This window comes from Rattus norvegicus, chromosome 3 (genome assembly GCF_036323735.1).
Source record: "Rattus norvegicus strain BN/NHsdMcwi chromosome 3, GRCr8, whole genome shotgun sequence".
Classification (NCBI taxonomy): domain Eukaryota; kingdom Metazoa; phylum Chordata; class Mammalia; order Rodentia; family Muridae; genus Rattus; species Rattus norvegicus.
The window spans coordinates 135,749,127-135,773,323 of record NC_086021.1 but is presented as its reverse complement, the minus strand read 5'-3'; the positions used below and the strand labels follow the sequence as shown (position 1 = coordinate 135,773,323).

The 24,197-nt window shown below is 44.4% G+C and overlaps 1 protein-coding gene across 2 annotated transcripts in view; it reads right to left on the bottom strand.

Annotated features, from left to right (window-relative positions):
* Nucleotides 1-24,197, bottom strand: part of Acoxl (acyl-CoA oxidase-like) — a 305,952-nt gene that overhangs the window by 46,968 nt on the left and 234,787 nt on the right. For both annotated transcript variants that reach the window (NM_001106508.2, NM_001415677.1), the window contains 2 exons: nt 16,978-17,065; nt 4,354-4,424 (listed from right to left, as the gene is read on the bottom strand). In NM_001106508.2, coding sequence (NP_001099978.1) covers nt 4,354-4,424; nt 16,978-17,065 — 159 coding nt within the window. The remainder of the gene's footprint in view (nt 1-4,353; nt 4,425-16,977; nt 17,066-24,197) is intronic.

Here is a 24,197-nt window from a genome sequence, read left to right as displayed (position 1 = left end):
TGAAGGCCTTAAGACATTTTAGTCACAGGGAGGCTCCTGACTTCCCAAACAGAAAGCAAATGTTGCCTATTAGATGCATAAGAGTTAAGAGCAAGAGCTGCAGGAGCAAAGTGAGGAGGAGTAACTGTCAGACTGGGATATGATGGCCCAAATGCAGTGTTATCCGGACAGTGACCATCAGTAGCCTGTCTCCCTCCATAGACATGTGAGTTTCAAAAGTGTCAGGATGAACCTGGTGGGAATGGGGACTGAAGAGTCTTCAAAGGCCCTGAGAAAGAAGCTGGAGAGGCAAGGGAGGGCTATTTGATTGAGAGAGGGTATTAGTTACTTATACAAAGCTGTGACTGAAATACCCCACAGAAACAATTTAAGAGAGAGAAGGCTTATGCCTTGTGATTTCCAGAGGTTTCAGTTCCTTGTGGTTGGGAAAACATGGCGGCATTCATGGCGGTGTGAGGTGTGAGACTGTAGCGTGTCTTGTGACTCCATCAACGCCTGGCTTCCTGTATGGGCTCTTAAGGTGCTGGGGAGGAGGAGGCATTAGAAGCAGGGCTTCTCTGTCGGTCCTATTGCCCTGGTGGTTGCATTAGGGAGATGCCAAAGGCTCCAGAAGCCACACCTTCTGACAACTTTTGCTCATTCTGATCTAGACGAAGGCTTTGGCTTCTACCATCTTGAGTTCTGCCACTTCCGATCTTCCAGGGCTATCTGAGTTCAATGTACTCTATGCCTCTCTCTGCTCATATCTTCTATCTTCTTGGAGGTCCATACATAGAACACCTTCACAGGTTCCACTAAAGCGCCCGTCCTCTGGTTTCAGTAATGTTTGACGCAGTAGGAGTCAACAATGTGCATGGAAATGGAATGTCATACTTGGCCTACCCCTGCCCCCTGTGCATGTGTTGAAGATGTACTCCTCCACTACCATAAATTAAGACTCGAGTTTCCCAACAAGGGTCAGTACATTCCACGTGCAGTCAATGAGCATTGTCCTGGGAACATCAGCTTCTTGGTCATGGCCTACCTTGACAAGTACATGTTAGGTTTTTTTTGTTGTTGTTGTTTGGATCCCAAGAAATTATTGTAAGAAGAAATCAAAAATTGAAATTTATAAAAGTGAATAATGAATAGGAAGTGTTAAATCATGGAGGGAGAAGAGAGAGCAGGGTAGAGGAGGGCATATGTGGAAGGATAAATGACTCTAAGGACCTTTCAAAGAATATATATTAGAATTAATCTAAAACAGGATGACAATGTCTTTACTAGATACATAGCCTAATAAATAAAAACCCAGTGCCAAGGGTGAGCTGCTTCTTTTGTTTGGAGTTGTTGGCCCATGAGGCCCCATAGACCTTAAGTAGTGTAGGTCAGTGCTCTTGGCCACACTCCAGGAGCTGCAGTAAGACCCTATTGCTGGAGATACCAACCACATTTATGAATATGAATATGAAAAAATCAGCCTGGTGCTAACTGGATGCTTCATCTCACTGGCTAGATTCCATCATTCTGACAAGTTTTATATATACTATTAGAGGAGAAAAGTAGTCATCAGTGTTATCCAGCTGTGAATTTTGTGAGCTACAGCGAAGATCAACTTGGCGAGACACGCAACAGTGGCAGGAATATCTAAGTAACCAGCAACTTCCTCATTGGGTTTAAGCTCTGATCCATGTGTTGAAACATAGGTCACAGGTACTAGGTGGGAATCCTATATTATTAGTCTCTAAATGGACATAGTATTAAATTGACTCCTAGTGACTTATCCTTAAACATATAGGTCAATGACTCCTCAACCTTCATAACAGAAGCTTCTATTTCACCACAGATGGTGATCAACACAGACCCACAATTGGCCAAAGTGCAGAGAATTAGAGACTTTGGAATGCTCGGCCCTGAATGGAACATTTATAATACACTGCCTCCTTTCAAGGCTGAGAGAGATCATTGTAGCAGAGGTTATAGTAAGATTATAAGAGCCAGAAAATGGATAGTAAGATTATAAGAGCCAGAAAATGGATGACTGCAACAAAGCGGTATCTTCTGGACACAGCAGGACAGCTGCACATGTGAACTATAGTTGTTGTGACAGCATGCAAAAGACTTGTGCAAACCCAGACTAAATCCCAGTGTGGAGAGGGGAGTTGGGCACAAAGTCCCATCCCTGGCAAAGGAGCTATTGACAATTGACAGCTGCTGGGAAGGGGGATGGGTCTTGGAGGAGTTGGGGGAAGGAGATGAATATGATCAAAATACATTGTTGAAATAACTACACACACACACACACATACACACACGCATGCACACACACATGTACATTCACATGCACACAAAAGAAATTTACTACATATAAACTCCAAATACACTAAAGTGAACACAGAATGGTCAGCTGACTAAGAGTGTTCAAAATGATCTACTGTTCTCCTACACTCTTTTATACATATCCACAAAAAACCCTACACATTCCTGTCACGCCCACATGGTGGCCTCTCATAGGTGACATGAAAGAAACCTCAATCTCTTGAAAAAAAATTACAAAGTAGTTTTGGTAGATATGAACAGAGCACACATTTTTGTTCAGTGAAACTTCTTTGATGAGGCCTGCTCGAATATCTCAAAAGATACTGTAAAAACTCCCACAGACAACTCTCTCAGTTACTGTGGTCATACAGTCTGAAGAAACATCAGGGAAAACACAAAATCCTGAGAGGTACACACATTCCAGAACATCTTGGGAAAGCTCCATCTTCCTCCAAGTCCAAATGTTTGTTTCTAACCCAGTGGACGAAAGGAGCCTTCTCTCCTGGTGCAGCCAGGAAAGGCGACAGAAGGCAGCTCGGGAGGAGGGGCCTTCAGGTAGCTTCTGTTTTCACATACTTGCCTTAGACCAGAAGAAATCCAGAGAGGGGCTCAGACATATAACCACAAGGGCAACTAGAAGTAGCTGGGTGGCGTGGGCTCCTGAGCTTAGTGGCTCTGTTCTCTGAAACACACTGCCTCTGAGATGTCCACATAAGCTTCTGTGAGGCTCTCTTGCAGGATGGAGTGGAACCCAGGAGTCTTTCCCCCTGAACAGGGGTCGGGGTGTAGAGGAGAGGAGAAAGAGAAGATGCCAGACAGAATTTGAAGGAGGAAAACAAAGGTTCTGTCTTGAACTGTGAGTATCTGTGACCCAGGGCTGCTTCAGGGTCAAAGGAAATCAACCAGTACTTGGAAGGACAGGCTGAGGAATAGAGCTCGGGGCAGGGAATGAAAACCAGTGTGGGAGACCTCAGACTACCAAGAGATCTCATGTGCTTGAGTCTGTCAGGTCTCACACACCCTGAAGTCCGATGAACTGGGCTTCCCAGATCAACCCAACACTTGGAATCAGCAGGCCTTCCTTATTATAAAATAGACACCATTGAAAGTTAAAAAAGCCAAAACAAAACAAAAAATAGACAGACCAAAAATATCATGCCTTAGGCAAATGAATTGAAAATCCCTTAGAGTGACATCCTATTTTTTTTCCCACCCATTTCTCAAGTCAGAAGACACCTGGTAAAGAAACTGTATTTAGGTAAAGAAATGCAACTCCTGGTATACATGGTTTCCTGAAGGCAAAGGATGGAAATGACATCATGGAAACACTGGTGCTCAAGGCCAGTGTGTACATTTCTAGGTGAAAACAGGAGGCTTAGTCATCAGTGGAAATGTGCGTGTGTCTCTACACTTGTGAGCTGCTTTTTGCCTTCAGACAAAGTTTTCATTACGATCACACAGACCATTTGCCTGACCTTTTTCAGCTCTCCTCAATGCACTCTCTAATAAAATGGTGGCTCCTGAGACGAAAAGGAGTTTGTTTTCAATTCAAGGACAAAGAATCTAAGACACGAGTTGACTGTCTCAGCAGTTGACACAAGTGGTCTGATTGGTGTGGCATTCCCACTGGTGACGGAAAGGGAGGACGGGGCCAACTGGGAAGGTGTGGGATCCTTTGTCTTAATTAAAAAGTGTAGTCGGAGACGTGGAATTTGGCCAAGTCTCATAAATCTGCTGAAAGAACCAAGGCTGTCAGATAAGTTTAAATAAAACCAACCAGGTCCACTGAGAGTCACGGAGCTCCCTGCTAGTCGTCGACACCCACTTCCCTGTCACTTCTTCTGTGTTCCACAGACTGTGGCTGTGCTCATTAACCAGCCGCCTCCTGCCAGCCACTGACAAGCATATCCCCGTGGAGCACAAAATTCAGAGATGATAAATTTACTCCCTCTTGTAAAAAAAGAAAAAAAACAAAACAAAACAGACCTCTCCTCCAGGCAATCAAAAAAAAATGCTAGGAGGCTTTAAGGAAATAAGATTTAGCTGATAACCTACCTTCATTAGCAAAGCCTGGTCCTCCCTGTTGGGACACTGCCTCACTGCCAGCGTGAACTGTTCTAGTGCAACTGGAAGGGAAGAGACAGAAAGATGAGTGGCCTCCCTGGGGACTGCCAGCTCCGCCAGCCACCACCTTATGGAGGACAACCTCATGGTTATGGCAGAAACCCATGGCAGGTTGGGTGTGGTTGCTTGAAGACATGTAGACTTCCCTGCTTGCCCACTACAAGTGCTGAAATCCATGCCCGTGACTTCCCACAGTCAGCTGGGCAGATCACAAGGCCATCTCAGCCAGCCAGCATCCATAGGAAACACCAGAAAGTCCTGGGTTCAGCCACTGCATGAGCCACCCTGAGAAAACACACTCCATTCCAGTGAATCCCAACGACCTTGGTATCTTTGGTGTCTACCTTCAACCACCCTCTTCCACGGTTGCGATTAATGTGATTTCCATAGCATTAATTCACTGTGTGGTTGGAGCATGATAATGGCCTCAGATGTTAGCAAGCCCCGGACTCTCCCAGAGGCAGTTGGTCATCTTTCCTTAACCAACTTTCTCCAACAGAATGGTTAAGGGAAGCACAAGATGCCTTACAGAACACGCTTTAATGGGTATTTAAATTAGCCTTACTGGTGCCGGGCATGTTACAGTTTCTATAAAGTACCTTCCTCTTTTCTGTATCCACAGCCAGCCTCTCATCAAAGGCCTGCTTTGTGAGCAGCAGCTTTTATCTAAGTAAGCACATAGACTTTCTTCCCTACCTGTGGTTTTGACTGCGTTATTTCACTTTTGAAGGTGTTGATAACAAAATTCCCTGCCTTCCCTGGACTCCGGTCCTCTTCTTTTGACAGGATGGATGGTCCTTTACTGTCTAACCTGTCTAGATTGCCTTCATGCTGCTACACTCAGTGCTGGGTTCATACACCTGCCCTTCACCACTGCTCTGCTGGCAGTTACCCCAGGGGAACCCTGCATACCAACTGGGCAGAGCAATGCACTGCCCGAGGCTCCATCCTGACCTGGACAAACCCTGCATGGGTCGAGAGATTTCAATCTGAAATGTTTCCTCAAGACCTCTGTTTGGCTGCTTTGTCCCTAGGTGCTATTTTGGAAGAGTCTAGAAGTGTTTGGATTTGCATCTAGTTAGTGGAGACAGACCATTAGGGATGAGTTTGAAGATAATTCCTGGTCCTGCCTCTCCCCCATCCACTCTCCAATTCATGGTCTGTTGTGGCTTCTGTCACACACTCATGCCCCCATGGACAGACTTGGCCTGCCATTTCTTTCCTCCTAGGATGGACTGCAACCCTTTGACACTAATTCAGGTGGAATAGCTTCTTGCTCTAAAGGCTAGCTCTTTGTATAGCTATTGGACTGAGAAAATGGTGGGGAACTTGAAACTCTAGGACATCTGGCTATCTTAGATGTTCCCATGGCAGGAGGCAATGCCTTGATTTTGTTCCTTATCGTGACTTGCATGCTTCTTGCAAGAGGAGAGAGAAAGGCAAAGTGAGGTCACCTGCTCACAGCTGCCATTGGTCACGGGCTACGGGAACTTTAGGAACCTCTGAGGCCTAGGACAGAAGCTATCTCCTTAGAACAGCTTCTTTGTGGCAGTTATCAGGAAAAACTCAACTATGCCCCCATGGCCTAGAGTAGGTTGGCACACAATTAAATTTGTCTCAACCTGCTCAGGGCTGGAGAACAGTGGCATAAGGGCCAGGCGAGCCACTGGGGCACCACTGCAGCAGGGGACCTTTTCCCACAGAGCCATTGCCACACGTTCTTTGTGTGGTCCTCTTGGATTCAGAAGAATATCCATATAACAATATCCATATGTACATATAAAATCTGTGGGGATTTCTTGATTAGACAGATTGCCAATTAAGAGAGAGTGTTGGAGTGATTTTGATGTACTACAAAACCATGTGTATGAGATGAGAATAATATATATTATCTATCTGTCTGTCTGTCCATCTGTCTATATCTTCTGAGATACCTTCATCAGTTACTTGGATTGATCTAAAAATCATATCCCTGTCAAGTATTCAATACCCACTCTGTTAAGCCTGTTCAGAGGTTTTAAATGTCAACAGAGGAAGGTAAAATTCTGGTAATAAAAACTTCACTTTAAGGGGTGGAACTCGTCAGTTAAAAGTCCTCGCTGCTACTGTAGACAACCCAAGTTCAGCTCCCAGCATCTATACCTGATGATTCACACCCATCTGTAACACCAGCTCCAGAGATCTGACACCTGAGTTCTCTCCAGACACCTGCACACACGAGGTACACACTGACACAGAAACACGCCCACACACACAAACTGAAAAATAAAAACTCAAGTGTTCTTAAGACCTCGCTCTGAACTACCTTGTGGTCACTTTAACACCCCATGCCACTTTAAGCAGATATTAAACCGAGTTAAATTATCAAGTCTGACAACGCATGCTTCCTTTTTTCCCCTTCGGTTCTCAGGTTTCTGAGCAAAAGTCATCATTTCGACAGTCAACAGGGCCTTGTGTTTTCTCTGCAAACAAACCCCTGTAAGTCATCAGCAGGGAGAGAGGTAAATTCACAGAGAGAAGGCTCAGCACTATTTTTCCTCTTGGCATTTGGGGATCTACGATAAGTTAAAAATGAAGTTTTTATCTCTGGTGATTTATCAAGCTCGAGATCTCACCAAAGATAAACAGATGCTCCACAGAAAGAATACATCATCTTAATGTTTAATTTTGACACTTTGGGTATCTGAAAAGCACATATCTCCAACAGCTCTCCTCTAAAAACATAATAGTTTCCATGATTTACACATTTAATATTTGTTTTAAGACACCCTGAACTGAGAATATGTCAGGAGGGGCCTCTGAAGACAATGGTCAGACTCGAAACACACAGATTATTTATAGACCAGAACTCGAGGGCTGAAAGAAAATCTGGTTGTCAACAGACAGTTGCTTTTGCAATTTTTTTTTCTGTGTAGTTCATTTTGGTTTTTGTGTGGGTGGCTCATGTGAACTCAAAGGTTATTTGCTAAATGTTTTGGAGACTAGAATATGCTGCCCTTTAAAACTCATGTTTAAGTGAGTGTTCCTTGCAAATATTTCTAAATTTACAGTACCCTATGGGGTGGTACTTTTTTAAATCTAACATCGTATCCAGAATTGCCATGGCAAGACAAGAGTTTGTGCAACATCTATTTTTATTGATGGTGTAGAAGGTCTTAATCTTTTTTTAAAAAAGACTTTGAATGTATGAATTTGAGTGTAGGAATTTGTACATGCACACATGTATGTCTGTGTGTGCCTATGCGCATGCATACATGAGTGTGTATATACATGTTGCAGCCAGACTTTGATGTCAGGTGTCCGGTCCTGTGACTGATCTCCTTTTGTCCCTACACTTGGAGATCACTGCTTGGGCTAGCCTGGTGACCAAGGAGCTCCAGGAATTCTGCCTGGCTTCCGAAGGTCTTATTCTTAATCTGACGCCAATGAAAACAAGCCCATCTACTCTGTCTTATACTCTCTCCATCCACATAGGTACTAAGGGGAACCTTATTTTGAGATGACTCTCTGTCCCCTCCCTTTGTCCTTCTCCCCCTCCACTACATGTTTACTTACATTCAGCTCAGAAGGCTGGCACAGATCTTGGCAGTTTACTATACAAGGTATAATTTTTAAATCACATGGTGAGGAACAAAGGGGTAGACGCTTATTTTCAAACCAGGGAGGGCAAATTCCTGTTGCCTTTTTAGTGATTTTGAGCAGCCAGCTTACCATGTGACCCAGATGTGTCACTCTTGGGCGTGTGCACAAAGGATGCCACAGATACCTGCTCAGCCTTATACATTGCTGCTCTGTTCACATTAGTTAGGAGATGGAAAGAACCTAACAGCCTTAACCAGGTGAGCGGTAAATGAAAATGCACACAGACTCTAGAGTACTACTCAGCAGTAAAGAGAATTGAAATCATTAACCCTGGTGAGTACATTGGTGGAACTAGAAAAGAACACATTGACTGAGGTAACCCAGACCCAGACAGACAAACATCACATGTATTCTCTCATCTGGAGCTCCTAGGTCCTAATCTTCAGATGTGCATGCACAGCCTGGAGTAATGGCAAAATTCAAGAAAATAAGGTACCATTGACATGGTGGGGACTGGGGGGAGCAATAGAGAGGAGAAAAGGAGAATACACATGATCTGATCAGGAAAATGGAAAAGGGGAGGTTAATTGGGGAAGAGGAAGGTAACTATAGAAGAAGGAAGGTAGAAGAGCAGTAAAGCTGTCTGACAAAGGTCAAAAGGAATCATATTAACTATCTACCTAAAAGTAACTGAAAATCCTGAGTTGTATAAATATACATATATAGTTCAAATGAAAAATTTCCATCTGGGCTGACAAATGTTCTCTCCAAGAGCCAAAGACCATCTAACAGAAACTCTCACGTCAGGCATGAAAAGCCCTCTTCTGAGCTGCTGGTTATGGTTGTCCATGAGAGTCTCAAAACATTATAGACTATTGCTATTGTCCTTGGTTGTCCCCCAGAGGTAGGAGGTAAATCTATAGACACTAGGCATTTCAGACACAGGGCCCAGATGTCCCTGAGTTGGAACTGACCTGATTCTCTTCCCTGAGGATGGGTTTTCATGGGACCAGAAGACACCATGAAAGCTTCCAAAGGAGGGGAACAACCAACAACCCCATCCAGCTTTAACATTTATGAGACATAACTATAGTCAATCCAATGTGATAACTCCAGGGCACAGTAGTGACACACATGCCTCGCCAATAACCAACAGCTCTCCAGATGGACGTATGACCCATTCAACAAGAGGAAAATCATATCTGATATGGGAAGCCAGCTGGTTACCCAGGGCTAGCAAAGTCATAGATCTTGGAAGAGACCTAAAACCACCACTTTCCTAAACCAGCATAATCTCTAATTACATCCTAAATATTTGTCTTTGTACCCACAGATAAGTGTAGTCTCTACCCTCATCAAGGAAATTCCTCTTGGCAATGGAGATCATTACAGAAAACCACAACCAATCAAAATGCAGAGTTCTTTCTACAGATTCAATGCAATCCCTATCAAAATTCCAACTCAATTCTTCACAGAGTTAGAAAAGGCAATTTGCAAATTCATTTGGAATAACAAAAAACCCAGGATAGTGAAAACTATTCTCAACAATAAAAGAACTCTGGGGGAATCACCATCCCTGACCTCAAGCAGTATTACAGAGCAATAGTGATAAAAACTGTATGGTATTGGTACAAAGACAGGCAGGTAGATCAATGGAATAGAATTGAAGACCCAGAAATGAACCTATTCACCTAGGGTTACTTGAACACAGAACACCAAAGGAGCTAAAACCATCCAGTGGGGGAAAAGACAGCATTTTCAACAAATGGTGCTCATTCAACTGGAGGTCAGCATGTAGAAGAATGAAAACCGATCCATTCTTATCTCCTTGTACAAAGCTCAAGTCCAAGTGGATCAAGGACCTCCACATAAAACCAGATACTCTGAAACTAATAGAAGAGAAGATGGAGAGGAGTCTCCAACACATGGGCACAAGGGAAAATGGCCTGAACAGAACACCAATGGCTTATGCTCCAAGAGCAACAATTGACAAATGGGACCTCATAAAATTGCCAAGTTTTGTAAGGCAAAAGACACTGTTAATAGGACAAAATGGCAACCAACAGATTGGGAAAAGATCTTTACCTTCATCTGACAGAGGGCTAATATCCAATATATACAAAGACTCCAGAGAACCAAATAACACTATTTAAAAATGGGGGACAGAGCTAAACAAAGAAGTCTCAACTGAGGAATATTGAACGTCTGAGAAACACCTAAAGAAATGTTCAACATCCATAATCATCAGGGAAATACAAAACAAAACAACCCTGAGATTCCACCAATCAGAATGGCTAAGATCATAAACTCGGATGACAGCAGATGGTAGCGAGGACGTGGAGAAAGGAACACTCCTCCATTTTTTGGTGGGATTGCAAGCTGGTCCAATCACTGTGGAAATCAGTCTGGTTCCTCAGAAAACTGGACACAGTACTACCTGAGGACCCAGCTATACCACTCCTGGGCATATACCCAAAACATGCTCCAACATATAACAAAGACACATGTTCCACTATGTACATATAAGTCTTATTTATAATAGCCAGAAGCTGGAAAGAACCCAGATGTCCTTCAACAGAGGAATGGATACAGAAAATGTGGTACACCTTCACAATGGAGTACTACTTGGCTACTAAAAACAGTGACTTCTTGAAATTCTTAGGCAAATAGATGGAATTAGAAAATATTACCCTGAGTAAGGTAACCTAGTGACAAAAGAACACACATAGTATGTACTCACTGGTAAGTGGATATTAGCCCAAATGCTCAGAATACCTAAGATACAATTCACAGACCACATGAAGCTCAAGAAGAGGGGAGATCAAAGCATGGATACTTCAGTCCTTTTTAGAAAGGGGAAAATACTCAATGGAGGAAATATGGAGACAAAGTGTGGCGCAGGGACTGAAGGAAAGGCCATTCAGAGCCTGGCGTGCATGGGGATCCATCTCATTACAGACACCAAACCCAGATGCTATTGCAGATGTCAAGAAGTATTTGCTGACAGGACCCTGATATAGCTGTCTCCTGAGAGGCTTTGCCAGACCCTGACAAATACAGAAGGGTTGATCGTAACCTACCATTAAACTGAGAATGGTCCCCAATAGAGAAAGGACTGAAGGAGCTGAAGGGGTTTGCAACCCATAGGAAGAATAACAACCAACCAGACCACCCCACCCCAGAGCTCTCAGGGACTAAACCACCAACCAAAGAGTATACATGGAGGGACCCATGGCTCTAGCTGCATATGTAGCCGAGGATGGCCTTGTTGGGCATCAATGGGAAGACAGGCCCTTGGTCCTGGGAAGGCTCGGTGCCCCAGTTTAGGGGGATGCCAGGGTGGGGTGGCAGGAGTGGGTTCGTGGGTCGGGGAGTACCCTCATAGAAGCAGGGGGGAGGCGGATGGGATAGGATGTTTTCAGAGGGTAAACTGGGAAAGTGGATAACATTTGAAACGTAAATAAATAAAATATCCAATAAAAAAAAAGAGCAACTGTTGACAAGACAGTATAGATTTTTAAAAAAGTGTATTTGTGTGTGTGTGTGTGTGTGTGTCTGTGTGTGTGTCTGTGTCTGTGTGTCCATGTATATCTGTGTGCCATATGTATGGAGATGACTTTGGAGGTTCAAAGAGGGCACCAGATCCCCTGGAACTGGAGTTGTAAGTAGCTGTAAGCTGCCTATGTGGGTGGTGGGTGCTGAATCCAGGCATTCTGCCATTTAAAATGGAGTTAATGTAAGGGGCTTGCCCTGGGCCTTCACCTTCAGAGTGTCCCTGTTGAACATGTGTAGTGAGAACATGGGTTCTTGTTCTTTTCTACCACATCACTACCTTCTGGGTTTTTCTGATTTCATCTGGGAGAGGCCCAGAGGCCCAGGACTTCTTGGGCTCTCACAGAGCATGTGTAACTATTCCCCCAAGAAGCCACAGTGTATTCTGTAGAGTGTGGACCCGGTACAATGAGCACCTTTCACTCACAGCGTATATTCATGGGTCTGAAGTTGAGCATCTGACTAGGAGAGAGAGAACAAAGCTGGTCCATCCCTTCCCTTCCTGGCATCTCCAAAAGACCAGCTCTGCAAAGACCGGTCAGCCAATTACATCCGCCCGTTCAGTATCCTAGATCCCTGGCCAGTCCCACCATTCATGTGTACGATGGGGACAGACACAGAGAAGACAGAACCAGGTACAGCAGCACCAAGGACTCCTTCCTTCTAGCCACTTGCATCTCGTTGGTGTGATGACTAGTATCCATTGTCAACTAGACAAAATCTAGTATACTCCGAGAGATGGGCCCCTGGGAATCTCCCTGAAGAATTATCTTAATCATGGCAATTGAGGTGGGGAAACCTCCCGCTGTGGCTAGGATGCTATACAGAGACCAGGAGGCAGTGCTGAGTAGCAGCCTATGTTCATTCCCTCTGCTTGACTGTGGATGTGATGTAACCAGCTGCTTCAAGCTCCTACTGCCTTGACCTCAACACTGTGCTCTCGAACTGTGAGGGAGAAGCAAACTTTCTCCATTAAATTGTTTTTGTGAAAGAAACTAAGACATATGGATCTGCATGAGCCACTGTGGTAAAATTTGTGTTACAGGTTGATGGGGGACAGTGTCGAAAGAAGAAACAGATCATGGCAGCTGGCACAGGGCCTCTGACAGGACCCCTCTGGCAGCACCCCTCCACCCTTCAGTCTCCAGCAGAAACAACACAACACTGCAAAACCCATTATTCACACGCTAAGATGAGTTTACTTGAAACCTCTGGTTCTATCAAAGGACAACCTTGTCCTTTAGGTTTAAGGGCTGAGAGTGGCATTGGGGGTGACACGTCGGTAGTCGTAATGGGTGACAAGTTCCTAGATGCACACAGGATTGTGTTGAAGAGGCGGCATTCGGTGCTTCCCTATTGTTAAAAGGCAGTCAAGGAGGTGCTACTTTTTATAGGAAATGAATTCAAGTGTAAGCTAAGCAAGACAAATGTAATTTGTCCAAAGACTAACCCCATTCACAACTGGGAAGAAAGTGCTAACCCCACGAAGAATATTGGAATCAACACTAATGGGCAAAACACGACACACTGTTTTAAATAATGCATGTGTTCATGTTTTTATTAACAAAGAAAGCCTTGTTTCAAAACACACACGTCCTTGAAAGGAATCTGAAATTAATTCTCGGTAGGCAGAACCCCTCGGCATTCTGTGTTCTAATTATAATTACAACTTGCCCTCAACACGGACATTCAAAATTATCAGGCAATTTATTAAGAAGCAGAAGAGGGGCTTCCTGCTTACACGAGGCTCACCAGCTTTGAGAAACGTCACAGACGGTTCTGCACGGAGCTGGGAAGTGTGGATGATGCCATTTCTTTAATGAGGCTTACTTTCCTTTTTTTGCCTGGAATGGGCACACCCTTAGGGGTTCAGATACCATGAGGTTCAGAGCTGCTCTTTCCAGGGCAAGATAAATCCGTGCATCACAGAAAAATATCAATTTATCACTGTAATGGTTACATCCCGCTCCAGAAGCCACTGGAGACTGCTTAACATTTTTATCTCAAGCCTAGTTTTCCCCAGTCTTCAGGTGACAAACTGATACTGATGCCAGTAGGCGTTTCGTCCCCATTTGTTCCTAATAAAACTGGCTCGATTCGGAGTTCATTTCCATCTGGGGAGATGTTAAGGCTTGAGTCTTAGCAGACTGATTTCCCCTCTCTCCTGTGTGCTCTTCCTTCAAAAGCGTTGCAGACAACATCTGTGCAGGTCAGCAAAGACTGTTGGGCTCTTAGCAATTTTCCTTTCCCCTGGAGACCTCTGCTGGAGGGTGGCAGGATGTGAAGGTAGGGACACCGGCTCCATCTACCTGACTGCCCTAGCTATGTGTTCTTTCCTACCCCGAGGGCCTGATACAGGTCTGTCTGTCCAGACCTTTGCATTGCATGCTCTTTTGTATGTGGTGTAGGCCCATGAGTGTGTGAACAGGTGCACACTAGTGCACGCAAAGGAGGATGTTAGATCTCCTACTTCCCTCCCTTACGACAGGGTCTCTCGTTGGACCTGGAGATAGGTTGGCAGTCTGCGAGCCCCAGGGATCCCGTCGTTCGTTGCCCACCAAATGCTGGGGTTGTCGAGACACACAGCCACACCTGGCTGTATAGATCTTCACATGCGTACAGTAAGCATTCTTACCCACAGGAGACATAACCATAGCCCCTAAGTCTTTGCACCACTGAGTTTTCTATTACAAACTATTCCTGAGTTCCCTAAACACTGTCATCGAAATAATTTTCTTCTTTATATATCCAAGAACTTTGTATCTGGTCTTAAACATGAGGGTAATTTTCTGAAAACAATTACTCTTTTTTTTTTTTAATTAGCCAACTGACAGTTCAAAATGGGGTGGATTTCTTTTGTGCTGAGGAGACAGCAGGCCTTTGATGTTTCTTCCCGGCATGCAGACCTCAAACACTCACACTTGTTTAACTTCCTCTTAAGGGACAAGATATACTTCAGTTACAGAAGCTAAGAGTTTTTTTTTTGTTTGTTTGTTTGTCTGTTTGTTTGTTTCTTTGTTTAGGATACTGATTAACAGTGTTTTTCTTTGCATTCTGTAGAATGTAGAATGAGTCAGACGGTAAGACAGGGACTTGAGAGACTCCTCTAGATTCATCTTTGCCATAGTCTCGCAGTCTCTGTAAGTGAATCTCAGAGAGTCTGGGTGTCTCTCTAGTAGTCACAGAGCTGGTGGAAGGAGAGCCAGGGCGCAAAACCAGACAACCAAGCTCTCAGACAAGTGACCTCAGACCTCACGTCCAACTTAACTATACTCGTGATGTGCAGAGCCATGGGAAGACTCAGTCCTGCTTCTGAGGTGAGCCATATAAGCCCCAGACGAAAAGCTAATAGCTCTTCAGAGATGTTTGAGAAGTGGGAGTCAAAGACTTCCTTCACCCAAGAGCTAGGTTTGGGATGGATAGTATCTGTGGTCAGTACACAGGGGACCCAGAAGGAAGATCCCCTGCACTTGGGTCTTAATACCTCCCAGAATGAGGCCAATGAATGTCACACGAATTCACAATGAATGTGTGGATAGAGATCTGAGACATACCTGCCTTCAACTAGGGTGCACGGATTGGGGTGCTCTGTGTTCAATGTGTTTCAATCTAATCAACAAATACAGAGCACAAACAAACAAAACCTCTACTAGAAGAAGGTGATTTACACACATTTCTTAAGCAAATGAGGCTGGAACCACTGTGGTGCAGGGACATAGGTAGCCTGTGACCTACAGGATCACTGGCAGCTGACAGTAGGTCCTCAGATGGGCAGCCAGTCCTGAAAGCATGAGTTATGCCGATGGCGTGACCTGCCATACCCCCTTGGTCACCACTCAATTCCAAGTGATGTTCTGCCCATGGGAGGGATGACTTGCAGATGACCTGAAGGTGAGTTCTGACTTGATGAATAAACTGGCATTCTGGTTTATACCAGTCGTTTCTCAGATCAGTTACTATGATCAGTTTCCTCACAGCAAATTCATTTCCGGGCATATAGATAAAATTTCTGGATCTCCAAATAAGGGAACCCGATGTAAATCTTTCCCCCATTCCCTTTCCTGTCTGTCTCTTTCTTGCTCCTCCTCCTTGTCCCAAGGAGCAGAAGATAAGAATTCAATCAGAGTCAAGGCTGCTGAGACGATGCTGGTTCCTGCGGGGTCGGGTCACTATGCGTGAGGGTTTCTTGTGGGACTTCCTGCTTCCTTTCTCCATGGAGAACCTGTGTTCCCAGTACATCCTCACTCCAGCCTGTGCTCTGAATTATGATGCTTGCTCTAGCACATGGCTGAACCTTAGAGAGAGGGAAGTAGCCAGGCTGCATCTGAACCGAAAGCATTTCCTCTGGCTCAGCTCTGAGAGATGCTGGGTGTCCCTGAAACTATACTGTTCTTGGGAGTATGGTGGGAAGGCCAAGTTCACTCAAATATGCTAATTCCTGGGTTGTTGGCCATAATGCCTGCCCTGACTTTTAGCAGATCTACTGAAGAAGTCTCTCCTTTGAGATGATAAGCCCTGGAGCCATGTCCCTGCAGTTGTGTGTGTGGGGGGGCTCAACCTGGCTCTGCTCCACATGACCCTCAGGGGCCCCGCGTGATGGAAGAAGCCCCACACAGCAAGTAGGCTTTGTGAGAGCCTGGTCTTTCTCTTTTAATACCTTTTACTAGACAGTGAAATCAGATTGTGAATAAAATGATTCTCAATATTAAATAATTTCAATTAGAAGAATCCAAATCCTTAATGTTTCATTTTCTTGTGCTAATTTTGTGTCCTTAGGGCAAAATGATTATTTTTAGTCTCAGCATTATTTACATAATGAACTATAGGGGACTAGCCTCCGACCTATAGGACAGTTAACACTTATTTTAGCTTCTACCTACAACCAGCCAATAATGTTGCTCCCATCAAACAATCCAAGCATCTTCAGACATGGTCAAACATTCCCTTGAGGTAAAACCATCTTTAGTTGAGAATCATGGACTCATGGGTTGACACAGTTACCTAATTTAAGGACTGGATTCAATCAGCCATTTTAGTGCTTGGAACTCTTTAGCCAGTGGCCTTTGTATCAGTCTCATATTTTGTCTTGTTTTGTTTTAGTATTTATAGTTCCCCCGTTTATTTATTCAGGGATTCCAGATGTTGTTGGACAAAGGCCCTGGGAAGACTGATGTGTACAAACCAGCTCCTGCCTGGTAAGTGGGTCCTGGTGGGCTTTCTGACTGTTATCTAGCTAGTTTTCCTACTAAGTGGGGAGTTGAGTTACAACAGGCTTCAAGTCTCTTGGAGTTCCTTGGGGCCTTAAGTCCAGCAGTGAGGCTCAGACTGGTGGCAAGATTTCCCTTCTACAGACTTAGTTCCCCTGTGGCATTCAGGGCCCTGAGCCACTCAACCATGAACACTCAACAAGAGCCAACTCACCTCTGTGAACGTGTGCCAGAGACAACGAGATGACATGGTGCATACAGGAGTTCCAGGCCCTGAAGAAGTCCCCCTTCTCGGTCACCACCTGTCAAATGGAAGGGAAAATATCCACAAATACTATTTAGAGAAAAATGAACTTGTATTTTCTCTTTGTCTTTTGTTTTCTTGTTTTTGGACTGTGCGTAGTGGGGGGATTGAAACTTCCTCCTCATGAATACTAGACAAGCACTCTTCAATGGACTGATTGGCATCACCCAACACTACCCTGTTCTTTATGATTTGAAACAGATCCTCACTAAGTTATCTGTGGTGGCTTATACTAGTGATCTTCCTGCCCCAGCCTCCCAAGGATTTAGGCTTACTAGGCCTTATCAACAGACCCAGTAAATATCCAAACTGTCAGGACAACACTAAGCTTGGGCAGTGTGAAAAGTCACCAAGAGAATGACCTGTAAAAGCAACTGGTGCACGGAAGAATGTCCTGGATATTGACTAGGAAGTCTAGTCCCTGTGCCTGTGTGTGTGTGTGTGTGTGTGTGTGTGTGTATGCACACATGTGTGTGTCCGTGCACATGTGTGTGTGTGGTGTGCATGTGCGTGTGTGAAATCCTTACACATCAGGCATAGTGTCTGAGTCATTCCTGATACTTAAGAGGTAACACGTGTTCAAGGAGTAATTTCGGGTGGGTCCTGTAATCTCAGTTGTTCAAGAGGCTGAGGTTAGAAGGCCTGCAAGTTCACAGTTAATCTCAGCACCTTGTCTCCCCCTAACAGGGAGGGAGGGAGGGAGGGAGGGAAGAAGGAAGGAAGGAAGGAAGGAAGGAAGGAAGGAAGGAAGGAAGGAAGGAAAGAAGAAAAGAAAGAACACAGGTAGTATGACCTGGTAGTGGAACATTTGCCTAGTGTGTGTTGAGGGTCAATCCTTAGTACCACAAAACAAAAGTAAGAAAGAAAGGATTTGAGTGATCTGGGCACATGCATAAACACAGTGAGACTGTTTGCCTGGAACTAGTCACTTCCTGGAGATTTTTTAAAAATAACATTTTAATTAATTCCTCGAGAATTTCATACAATGCATTGAACATTTCATATTCAATCCCCTTCTCCCCAACTCCTCCCTGGCCCACCCCACTTTCCTCTCTATCCAACTTTATGTCTTTAAAAAAAATTATCAAGTCAAACTTGAGTTGCTCAATTCTCTTGGGTGTAGGGTCAACCCCTGGAATGTCACCAGCCTATCAGGGGCCATCCCCTTAAAGAAGACTTTCCCTCTTCCAGGAACCATTAACAATAGCCGTAGCTCCCCGACTGGGGGTGAGATTTCATGCCCCACCACCGTCCATGCTGCCATCTTGCCTGGCTTGAGCATGCACTGGTCTCATGCATGCTCTCACAACTGTGAATTTCTAAGTGTGTTGTGGACAGAAAATACTGTTGGCTTGCAGTCACCCACCATGGCCACCTCTTACCATCTCTTGTCCCCTCTTTGGCCATAATCTCAAAGATTTGGTGACATAGATGTCCCACCAGAAGCTGACAATTCTTTTTATTCTTTTTATATATAATATTTTTGTGAGATTTTAAGAATTTTCCTTCATGTTTTGACCTCCTAGTCCACATCCTAGCCCCTGCCAGACTGACTGACACTTCCCCACTCCCAACTTCATGCCCCCTCTTTTAAATAACCCGCTAAGTCCAACTTGGGTGTGGAGACATTCACTATAGTGTGGTAAACTTACCAGGAGCCATCCCCAATAAAGGAAACTGACTTTCCCTCCCCACCCGAAAGCCACTAGCTGATTATAGGTCCTAAGTCAGGCATGGGGCTCATGAGCCCCTCTCTCCTCCAGGTTGGAGTGCTGCATGACTTGATCATGCTCAGGTCTGATGCAGGCCACCATGGCTGCTGTGGGTTCATGCAGAGGTCCTGCCACAAAGATACTATTTCGTTCCAGTCCTCCCTCACTTCTGTCCGCCACCTTAACCGCAGCTCCTGAAACTTTGTAAGGATGGGGGCGGTGATACAGATGTTCCACTGTGGCTGAGCATTCCACAGATGTTTATTCTCTGCACTATGACCACTTGTGAGTTTCTGTGTTAAACACCAGCCACTGCATGAAGACGCTTCTCTATGAGGTGTGATAGGTGCACTATTACAGAGGTATAGAGATATAAACTTAGTGGATACAAACTGTGTCCATTTATCACATAGGTCCACACGTGGTGCCCGAAGGCCAAACTGACTGTTTAGATGGAATACTCCCCTGTCCCTCCTTGCGTCCACTGTCATCGGGTGCATCCTTTTGCTTTCAGTGGCTCCCTGTGGGTCTGTAACATCTCACAAGTTGGTATCTAGTGGTCTCTGTGTCTGATCCACATGAGGAGTTAACAGGAACCCCTGGCTGTCTGTGCACATCACTGGCGCTACCACAGGACATTGTTCAACTGAGACCTTGTGGGTCAGATGTTGATGGCACATCTTATCTCACCAGAGTAGAAAGTTAAATTTGGCAATCTGGCACTTCTGACTTTTTCTTTGTGCCTCCTTCTCTTTCTTTGTTTCAAAAACCAAAAAAAAAAAAAAAACCCAAACCCCTCCCAAAAAAACCAAAAACCAAAAACCAAAAAACAACAACAAAAAAAAAAAAACCCAAAAAAACAAAAAACAAAAAAAACCCTTGATATTAAACTTTGAGTGATTCTGTGTGTATGTTCTCAAGGAACTAACTCTCAAATAGAAAGTTACACTTGAGGTCTCCACTTCCCACTGACATCACCTCCAAGCCAACAGGCCTCTCGGTTGGAAAGTAACCAGCTTCTGCAGGGCCTGGAGCTCTCACTGTGTCAGATGCCTTCTCCAGTCCTGCTTTGTGTGCTAGTGGAAAAAACAGCTCTGCAGAAAGCCTCTGCCATGTATAATTCAATATGAGGACCCGGGGCAGTGGGCATGGTCAGGAGAGCCATGCATGTCATGGGATCCTCCAACTCCACATCTGACAGGGCATCTTATGGTGGGCCAGGGCGAGGACAGACATTGTCAGTGCTGAATCATTATACCCTTGTACCGCTGTCACTGTTCCAATGGAGAAGGCAAAGCAGAGGCCAGAGGCTAGTGGCTCTCTTAAGCACACTGTGGGATATTCACGGGAGTTCCTGGAAGTTCGCAAACAACGTCTGGCAACACTGGTCATTATCTTACAGACTAATGCCAGGGCTAGGCTCTCCCGAAGATCACAGGAAGGCAGAAGGGAAGGACAAACCGCTGTGCAGATAGATGCTCTGGATAGAACCCAGGGCACCATTTAAAAGCAGTATGACATGGGGTGTTAGTTTTTCACTGGCCAGATCCACAGAAAACACGGACAGGGAACAGGCTGGAAAAGACTCTGGGGCCTTCTTTGCCTCTTCAAAGACCACAAGAAAGAGAGAAAGGGCATCAACAGAGCACGGGTCCCCTCAGTCTCCTAGGGGGATCCTTAGACCTTCTCCCTAATATGCTGGCCTCAGACAGGAGCATGCCTCTGCCCACAGTCCTAACACCCGTCTCCAGTGCAGGGGATTTTGTAGACTTATTTACCAAATAAGCAACGTTGCAAAACAAAGGAAATCAACCCTCCCACCTAAAATACCTTGTGGGAGGTTAGAAGCAAGAAGACTTTTTAAGTGACGGTTGTTCTTTATCTTGGGCAGCAAACAGCGACTGCAAACCTGTGCGTGTTTAAATGAGGCACATCCAAACGGAGTCCTTAAAGTGCACCCAGCACCAGGCACTGCTTTCTAAGCATTTAATTTTATTGGCTCACTTAGTTAATCTCCAGGAGCCTTCAGGGTAGGTAATTACTGATATTTTTATTTCATGAGTAGAAGATGGGGACCCAGACAGTGGAGTTGGAACTTGGCAGAGACTTCAAAGCTCATGTTCCTACCAGGGGACTACACTGGCTCCCAGTGGACCTAGTGTGGGGAACTATGTGAAGGCCGCCCCTCGCACTTGTACTGCTTGCATTTCTACAGGTGACCAGGTGCCTGCAAACAGCAGCTGTCCTGCAAGTGTCCATGAAAGGACACACTCAGAGCACAATCAAGATACAGAGTGGAGGGCTTGGAGAAATGCCTTCTGTGTAAATGATCAGACCGATTTCCCTTTGTTTCTAGAGACTGACCTCAAATGGATGTGAGCAGTGTACCAGTTAGAAACATTCCTTACAGATGACCATCAATAAAAACATCCTCCGCTAGCAAACCTATTCAATAGTAAAAGAATAAATGCCTTTTCCCTCTGGAGAGGAAGACAAACCTTTCTGCCTCTCCCACTCTCCTTCACATAGTGATGGAGGAGCTAGCCAGGGCAATAAGACAAGAAAAAAAATGAAAGCAGTAAACAAAAGTATTAAAAATATTAAAAATACATGATTAGACATCTATAAAGAAAGTGCCAAGGAATATATAGTAAAGATTACAGACCTTTAAGTCAATTAAGTAAAGTCATAAAGTATAAGATTAATGTTTAAAAAAACCAACTCTGTGTTTATGTTCCAGCAGTGACCGATTAGAAATATGAAATAAAATCCCATTTTAGGACTGGAGAGACAGTTCAGAGGTTAAGAGGACAGGACTTACTACTCTTTCAGGGGATCCAAATTTGGATCTCAGTACCCATTGTAGGAAGCTCAGAACCGCCTGTGTCTCCAGATCTAGGAGATCTAATGCCCTCTTTTGGCTTCCACAGGAAATGCATGAGTGCACTGTACACTTACACAGACATACACATACATAAATAAAAAGTAAAATACTTTTGAAATATTATGGTAACTTTAGAAACATGAAATATTTACAAAATATGTGTAAATGTATACATGAAAATCAAAAAATATGGCATATAGAAAAATTTTAATTAATTAATTAATAAATAATTATTTACACTCCAAATGATGCCTTCCCTCCTGGTCCTCTCATAGAGTTCCTTCCCTCATCCACCTCCTCTTTACTTCTGAGAGGACAGCCCCTCCCAGGTATCCCCTCACCCTGGTTCTTTGAGTCTCTTCAGTATTAGGCCCATCCTTTCCCAGAGGCCAGACAAGGTAGCCCTCTGCTACATATGGCCTGGGACCTTGGGCCAGCCTCTGTATGCTCTTTGGTTGTGGCTCAGTCTCTGGGAGGTCCCAGAGGTGCAGGTTAGTTGACATTGTTGGTCTTCCTCTGGGGTTGCCATATCCTTGGCATACAGAAATTTACAAAGACCCCTAAATGAAAGGAGATACTACTGTGTTCCCAGATGTGAAACCTTTATATTGCTACAGTGTCACTTATCATCCTGATGTGCAGAGTCAACACGTGCCCATCAAAACTCAGCTTTCAGCTTTGGTAGGAACTTGTGAGAGAACGGCAGAGGACCAGAACAGTCAAAGGTGATTTTGTGAAAAGAAAACCTTGAAAGAGTCACGTGATCTGATTTAAATATCTGATAAAGTTACAGTTTACCCAGGGGTATGTAACTGGGATAAGGATAGAAATATAGAGGGATGAACAATCAGGGAGCCCAGAAATACAGCCACACATCTACAGTCATTAAGGTAATTGAAGATGGGAAAGTAACATTCTGAATGAATATTATCAGGACAAATGCACAAACACAAGTAAACCCAAACAAAGCTGGGGCTGTGCTGCACACTTTGGGCAAAAGTGATTTATTGACCTAAATGTTAGAGCTATACTTACAGGAATTTAGGAACCACAGGAAGAAAAATCTTAGCCACACTGGGTTAGACAGAAAGTTCATGAGCTATGATATGGAAAGCTTTATTTTAATAAATCCTTTACTCATACAGCACATTGATATATATATATATATATATATATATATATATATATATGCAGTATTATAGACAAGTGGAAAGGAATAACATATAAAAATACACCATGAAAGGGAAACCCGTTTAAACACATGGGCAAAACCTTTGAGCAGACACTTCAACCATCTGTATCTGAAATGGAAAATAAACACACAGAGAGGGTTTGAGAAATGCAAATCAAGACCACAGCGGGAAGCCATTTCACACCCACCATGGCGACAGTGAGTAAGACTGGTGATCGGAGCGTTAGCAAGGATGGTCAGCTGCCAGAGGCCACATTGCTGGTAGGGATACAAGGTGCTGTGGCCACTTTGGAAACAGTCTGGTAGTTCCTTTAAAAAAAAATTCAGCATGTATCCACCAGAGAAGCCAGGCATATCCCACTCTGAAGTATTTGCACAGAGGAATTGAAACAGTTGTCTATGTAGAGTTGTAAGAAAATGTCTCATTCATAATCACCAAACAGCTCTCACTCTAGCAATCCGTTACTGGGCAAATACATTGTATGGATCCTATAAAGAAAGTCTACTCTGTAGCGAAAAGGAACATCCACGTATACACAGCCACAGCTGCACGATCTCAGAAGCACTTTGTAAAGTAACAAAAGCCAGAAACAAAAGACTTGCTATTCAGTTTACAATAAATTATGCAAAATGAAGATGAAAGAAATGGCTCGGTGAGTCGATAGCCAAGAAAAGTGCAGAGCTGTGCGGAGCTATGTTTGGAAGGGGAGATTGACAGGTGACAACGTGGCTTGAAGGGACCTTCTGGAGTGATGGGTGTATTCTGTTTAGATTTGATGAGAGCTATTTGACCACATGCATTTGTTCAAACTCAGTGATCAAATCCCTGAGGGTAGTTAAGTTTAAAAATTACACACTCTATAAATGCTGTATGTGTGTATATGCATACTTGTATACAGAAGATGATTTTCTACAAAATTCTTCTGTCACTAGGGTTACGTGTGCAGCCTCCAGGGCCAGAGAGAACAGACAATTGTCTACAGGGTACTCTGTGGAAGTCACCACTTTGCTGAAAAGACCCCACCCAGGCTAGCACATGACTTTATTTTCCTGTTCTTTCCACACCTACAAGCCAGCAACCACGCAGCTGTGAGAACTGCTTCCTGGCTTCTGGAGGTCGCTCTATGAAATGACCACAGTCTCGGGTGCCTGAGACAACAGACGTGGATGTTCTCATGACTCTAGACATTGGGTCTGAAAGCAAGGTGTCAGCAGGCCCCACTCTATCCTGAGATGCTGTCTTGCCTTCCTCAGCCTCAGATGGTGGCCCTCTGGTCTACCACCGTGTAGCTCTAATCTTGGAGGCCATTGCCACAGCTTCCCTCCCTGCATCTGCCTCTGT